General features: G+C 41.7%; 1 gene segment (V, D, J or C); it reads right to left on the bottom strand.

Annotated features, from left to right (window-relative positions):
* Positions 1 to 6,061: 6,061 nt before the first annotated feature.
* Positions 6,062 to 6,583, bottom strand: LOC108635230 (the record flags this gene model as incomplete). The annotated part of the segment is given in 2 exon segments: positions 6,062 to 6,350; positions 6,532 to 6,583. Coding segments are annotated over 2 exon segments (341 nt in total), but the record flags the coding sequence as incomplete, so codon positions are not given.
* Positions 6,584 to 7,044: the final 461 nt, after the last annotated feature.

The raw sequence follows: 7,044 nt of genomic DNA, 5'->3' as shown, positions 1-7,044 counted from the left end.
AAATCCTCCTCACCCCCCTCCCCCATCTCCTCTCTGTACCATCCTCTGGGTCACCCCAGTGCACCAGCCCAAGCAACCTGTATCCTGCATTGAATCTGGACTGGCAGTTCATTTCTTATATGATATAATACATGTTTCAATGTCATTCTCTCAAATCAACCCCCGCTCCCTCTCCCACAGAGTCCAAAAGACTCTTCTAAAACATCTGTGTCTCTTTTGCTGTCTTGCATACATTTCATGTGCCTTTTGGTCACCTGTACATGTTCTTTGGAGAAATGTCTATTGATCGTCCCCGTCATTTTTAATTTGAGTTTTTTTTTTTTTAACGGAGCTTCATGAGCTGTTTGTATATTTTGTAGACTAATCCTTTGTCAAATTTGTTGCAAATATTTTGTCTCATTCTGTGGATTTTCTTTCTGTTTTGTTTATGATTTCCTTTGCTATGCAAAAGCTTTTAAGTTTAGTTAGGTTCCATTTGTTTATTTTTGTTTTTATTTTCATTATTCTAGGAGGTAGACCAAGAAAGGATTCTATTGTGATTTATGTCAAAGAGTGTTCTGCCTAGGTTATCCTCTAAGAGTTTTATAGCATCCAGTCTTACATTTAGGCCTTTAATCCATTTTGAGTTTATTTTTGTGTATGATGTTAGAGAGTGTTTCTGATTTCATTCTTTTACATTTAGCTGTCCAGTTTTTCCAGCCTCACTTATTGTGAAGAATGTAATACATTTCTTTTAAGATTTTTACTCTACACAATTGCTTTCCAAATACAAATATAAGAGGCAGCCTACTATACAAGATCACTTAGCAATCACCCATTACCATTCAACTTTTTGAAACACTGAGAAAAATGGGAATCAAAGGTAGAAGGAAGAAATTGGAGAGAAGGAATATTTTGGGATTGTGTAACAGAGATTGAAAAGAGAGGGCCTAGAGGGGCGCAAAATCAGCCCCCATGATGGCAAAAAATGCTTTTGGCGGTGTGGACAATGAAAGGTAAGACCAGAGACAGAACATAATTCACATAGTACTTCACAAAATGTCCTTCTAAGAGCCACTCATTATTGATCTTTTTGTGGATGAGTCTGAAGAGAGGCAGGAAAAACTTACATTATGGAAACAGAGCCATTCAGTGATAGACGTGTTAATAAGCAATGAGTACTGGCACAAAGTAGGCACCTTAGAATGTAATTAAGGGTACTATTAACTCAGCTAACAGAACTAAAATGAATGAATTTATTAAATGGTGTAAAACAAGATGATATTCAAAAGAAGGAAAATCACACAGAGATTTCACGACAAAACAACGCCTGTAATATAACATATAGTCAATTAATATTTAATGAATTGCTAGGAAAATGAAATGAATAGTCTTGTTTAGGCTTCAGAGACAAAGCAGAACAGGCCTCTGACCTTGCTTCTAACCTGCCTGGACACTGCCCTGACTGTGAGTTGACTGTGAGTAACTGCCTGCTCTGAGTGCAAGACTTCCAGCACCATGGATAAGATGGGGAAGGAATCTTGAGATTGTTGAACTCCTAAAGGGATCCCCCAGCCTTAGCAACACTCCAAGTTTTACATGACTAAACGAACAGCGTTAACATGAACACAGAGCTGCAATTTGGTCACAGATTGATGATGATATCAGTTTGCAACTGCCCTGGGATTGTAAATGGGAGCCCTGAACTGCAATCTTTGAAACCTCACCCTCGGAGACGACTCTTTTCATAATTGGGACTCCAGATATGTTGTGACTTCAGACTTCCCAGTGCTGAAAACTCTCAAGTCTGGATGTCGACCTCCATCCAAGTCTGGATGTCGGTCAAAACCCAATTTGGTGATGTATAATCTGCTCTTTCTATTTCTATTTTCTTTTAATGTTAGTGTGTTTAATGATAATATATTGAAAGCAGGCTAGATAATTCTCCAATAAACATCTATATTATTTATTTGTATATAACAAGTGGCTTATTTTGTTAACAAATCCTTTGAACCTGAGACAAAATTGAAAACTTTTTGGTAAACATGAATAAATTGAAATGAAAATCCAACAATTCACACATATTTTTACTGATTTGTAATTCAGACATTTCTGAATTTCCTTAGTCAATTCTTCTAGCTCAATGGTCCCTACAGCAGGTGGAGCAGGCCCCTCCTACACACGTCTCACTGTGGGCTCACTCAGTGCACAGAAATACACTGCAGAGTCCTCCAGCTGTGAAGCTGAGATGACAAGTGCGATAGATTTTCTTGCTTTCTGGAAATTCAATGAGTAGCGACCTTCTGTGGCATTTTGCTGGTTATAAGAATCCTGACGAATAAGGAGAATCATCCCCCACTGCTGGGCTGCTTGTACCAGAGTAAACTATAACAAGAATCACTGGTGTCATACTTGCGGTCCAGGGTCACAGATTCCTTCTCCTGTCCTGATACTTGTGGTTGGTCTTAAGTTACCTTCTGGGCAATAATGGATCCTAAAGGAAAAAAATAGAATCTGAACTTTAGGAATAAGTGGTATGGAATAAAGAAATCCTATCTTAGACCCTACTACTCCTTCTTCCCAGGGTTCCCATAAGACTGCCTGTTCCCCCAGTCCTTAGGTCACAGAGGAGGCACATCCCATCAGGACCATCCTTACCCAAACACAGTGAAGCCACGACCACCTTCAGAAGGCTGGAGAGAAGCATGTTTCAGCTCTTCCACTAGATGGAAAATTTCTTCTTCAATGTCAAGGCTTTGCAAGGTGAGGTGAGCTTGACAGGGTGAGGGAAGAATTGCTGGATGTGTGCTGCTGCCCCACAACAGGAAACAGGGGTTTCCTGGAGTAGCAAGTTGATGTGGCTCATGTCAACTTCTCTATGGACCAGGTGAGAGTCTCACTCACCCCAAACTTCCTTTTGCATTAACCAGCTCTTCAGTTCGGAGAAGGCGACGGCAACCCACTCCAGTGTTTTTGCCTGGAGAATCCCAGGGACGGGGGAGCCCGGTGGGTGAGTCGGACATGACTGAAGCGACTTAGCAGCAGCAGCAGCTCTTCAGTTCAGTTCAGTTCAGTTCAGTTCAGTTCAGTTCAGTTCAGTCGCTCAGTGGTGTCTGACTCTTTGCAACCCCATAAACCGCAGCGCACCAGGCCTCCCTGACCATCACCAACTCCCGGAGTCCACCCAAACCCATTTTCAGTTGATATCAATTATATCTGAAAATAAACACAAGTCAAATTTGATATTGAAAGGAAGAGTGATAATTTGACGAACTACTGTGTTCAGCTGTTGTATCTATGATGGAACTTGTTTTAAGATACTGCATGTAATGGATTATGGAAACAACATAAGATGTAATGATCATTTACCCTCATACCTACATATGCTTTCTTTCACTTAAGATAGAAATAATTGCTTTATGAAAAGAAGAAAAATCTGTTTGTGCTAATTACTGCAGCTTTCTCAACCTGCATATCGATATAGCGATCACTATAATTCTTCCCCACAACATCTATTCAGTTACCTAACTTGGGACCTAATAGTAGGAGAAAAGATAATCTCCCTTTGCAGAAGGCTAGAATGAATCTCGCAGACATGGAGTCCTGTCGCAGTGGTCCCTTTCTCTTCTCTATTTGTTCTGACAGCCCAAGTACGTTCAGAGAGGGCAAATAGATGTTAGATTTTGGTCATCGGGTTATCAAACCTTTGAAATTATATTGTTCCCATTAGTTCAGTTGGAATCCTCTCAGTCAGGTCTGAGTCTTTGCGACCCCAGACCTGCCAGGCTCCTCTGTCCATGGCATTCTCCAGGCAAGAATACTGCACTGGGTAGCCATTCCCTTCTCCAGTGGATCTTTCCAACCCCAGGATTAAACCCAGGTCTCCTGCATTGTAGGCAGATTCTTGACCATCTGAGCCACCAGGGAAGCCAAAAGAGCCACAAAAAGCCTCTATATTCTGTGCACCTAGTTCCAAGGGAATATACCAAAAGAGACCTCCATAAGACAGCTGATCATAAGACCACTACTGATTATGATATTTGTGTAGGAATGTAAAAGGAAAGCCATGCCTAAGGATATTACTAAGCAACATGGTGTCAACTACAAACTGGCGCTTGCCAGGAGTGTTTGCCAGCCACCGAACAGCAGCGAGGGCACCTGCCTCCTGCCTCTACAGACACTGAGCCCTGCGCTGCTGCAGCTGCTGACCTTCAGCGCCCGCTGAGGGGAACGCAGGGTGCAGAGTGAGGCACTCTGTGCTCCAGGGAAACTGGGGAAACAGGTCTTTACACGGCTAGATGTTTTCAGGAACTGATTTCATGATCCCAATCCTTGCATCTCTTCATATCTAGAAAAGCACTAAACCCCTTCATGGTGACATCAGCTCCTTGTGACTAGCAGAAAATCTTTTGTAAAGTAAGCACTTGATTGCATTGAATTCTCCCTTCACCAAAATCTTGTATGTTGACTGTCCCCCACTGCCTCTTTGGAGCAGTCTCTCAGAGCTATCTGAGATTCATTCTCCCCAGCTGCAGTCCTCATTTTGCCCCAAGTAAAACTTACTTCACAACTCTCACATTGTGCATCTTTTTAGTAGACAATATCAAACAGCAAAGATCTGTTACCTACAATGGCCTACCCCTTAAAGTTGAACAGAACTTATCTTCTTATCTCCAAGTAATCGCAGCCTCAGCTGAACTGGTTGAAGTTTTTTCAGATCCTGCCCTGGAATCTCCATTAAATCTGATGGTACCACACATAGCACAAACTGTTCTCCAACCTAAAACCCCCAACCTTTTTCTACCTATCAGTTGACTAATATAAAATATTACTCAGGTTATTCAACTTTGTTACCCTTCTCAGTGAAAGGTTCTCCTGATAGTACCTCTGCTATTCAAAACGCCTTCATGTCCAGGACAGATATTTTTAACACTCTCCTACCAAATGTGAATTAATGTGTTTTAAAATAATCTTATCTTAAATATTGAAAAGAGACAATACCAGACTGTCTGTGCAATAACTATTCTAAACTCCTTTTTAAACCAATCATTAGCAAAAATGAAATTAACGAAGTAGCTGAACTTGTGGATCTATTTGGATTCATTAAATTGCGAAAAGTATACATACAGTGGTAGTTATAGGTTTTTAACACAGTTCACATATCATGTATGCCTGTTAAAGTGAAAGTGAAAGTCGCTCATCATGTCTGACTCTTGGTGACCCCATGGACTATACAGCCCATGGCATTCTCCAGGCCACAACAGGCCACAATACTGGAGTGGGTAGCCTTTCCCTTCTCCAGGGGATCTTCTCAACCCAGGGGTTGAACCCAGCTCTCCCACATTGCACGCAGATTCTTTACCAGCTGAGCCACAAGCAAAGCCCAAGAATACTGGAGTGGGCAGCCTACCCCTTCTCCAGCAGGTCTTCCCAACCCAGGAATTGAACCAGAGTCTCCTGCATGACAGGAGTCATCCTTTCTTATTTCTTTAACAAACATCTACTGATAATCAACTATGTGAATGGCGAATGCTCAATTCAACATATAATAGCAAATGAAAACATTATAAGCCTATTGTAACGATAATTTATTAAAAAGGTAAGCTGAATACTCACAATACTATGTGATTGCAGAATTATCAATATCATATTTATTGGATACCACACATTTCCCTATAATTGGCATGCAATATATAACCAGAAAAATAATAAATGCTGTTTTCAAAACACAATATTAAAAAAAAAAAAACCCATTCATAATAAGGATTCTGAATTGCTCCCAAGAGGTTATTTATAGAAAAGGAGTCTGAGTGGCAAATGTAAAGGCAATCTTACAATTTCGAAACAAAACAATGCTAACTCCCTTCAAGAATTCAGTAAGCAGCAATTATCCATAAAATGTGTCATGCTTTCTGGGTCATCTTGAACCTAACCTTCTTATTCTGTGCTTGTCTAACACATCAGTTTCCACTTACAGACAAACAATATGACAAATGCTGCTTTGAAGGTTGCATCAAAGGAAGGGGGCTGCCCCAGGCACAAGTGTGAGTGCAGGGGGTGGGCGCCTGGGGAGCACTGTGTCCTTGCTGCACAGAGGTAGACAGCCGAGTCTCCAGGCTGGATGGTTGCGATGTGCAGGGAGAGATGTTTGGCGGTCTTATTCAATAAAACAGTCAGTCTCTGGTCTTTTTTTTCACCCATATTTGAATGAATAGCTACAAGGAGCTGGGGACCTTTCCCAGGTTCTTGCTTATACCAAGGGAAGTAGTCTGAAGCTGTGTCTGTATAAGTGCAGGTGATAACAGAGCTGTTTCCCTCCTGGACACTCAGGGTAGAAGGACTCTGCTCCACCTTGTTCCCAAGGCTGACACCTATGGAGAGAGTAGAAGTCGGAGAAAGTAGAAGTCAGAGAAAGGAGAAGGGTTGTCAGAATAAGTTCCACAATTTACTTTCCCTTTTCTACAATAACTAGAAGAAACCTGAATAAAGTCAGTCTCAGGGTCTAAAGAATATCTACTAATACACTCTGTTTCCCTTAAACCCTCAACTCACAGTCCAGCTGCAGCCATAAGAACATGATTAAAGCTCCAATGGGTGTCTTCATTGATTTTCCCATTTAGAATCAATTGTGGACCTGCAGTCTCCAACCAGGAGACCTGCTTCTGTTACCAAGTGTTCCCTTCTTTTCTCTAGTGGTTTCTTTTATTGTCTACCCAGCCAATAAGAAAAGGCTCTGCTTCTGCCCTAACCCTATCCATTCAGAACCCACTCAAATGAACCCTCCACATGTTCTGATCAGCAGAGGTGCACCACCATCTGGTGGTCACATCTCTAACTACTGAACTCTGGTTAAATATCCTTTTCATGGCTGTGCCTATGAGGGACATGCATAAACACAGCAAAGGTCAAACAAATTATGTCTCAGATTGATGTAATCTCAATTCAGTTCACTTCAGTCACTAAGTCATGTCCGACTGTTTGTGACCCCATGAACCGCGGTATGCCAGGCCTCCCTGTCCATCACCAACTGCTGGAGTCCACCCAAACCCACGTCCATCGAGTTGG

Source organism: Capra hircus, unplaced genomic scaffold (assembly GCF_001704415.2).
Source record: "Capra hircus breed San Clemente unplaced genomic scaffold, ASM170441v1, whole genome shotgun sequence".
In the NCBI taxonomy this organism is placed as follows: Eukaryota; Metazoa; Chordata; class Mammalia; order Artiodactyla; family Bovidae; genus Capra; species Capra hircus.
The sequence above is the reverse complement of the archived record's forward strand: the minus strand, read 5'-3'. Positions and strand labels throughout refer to the sequence as shown.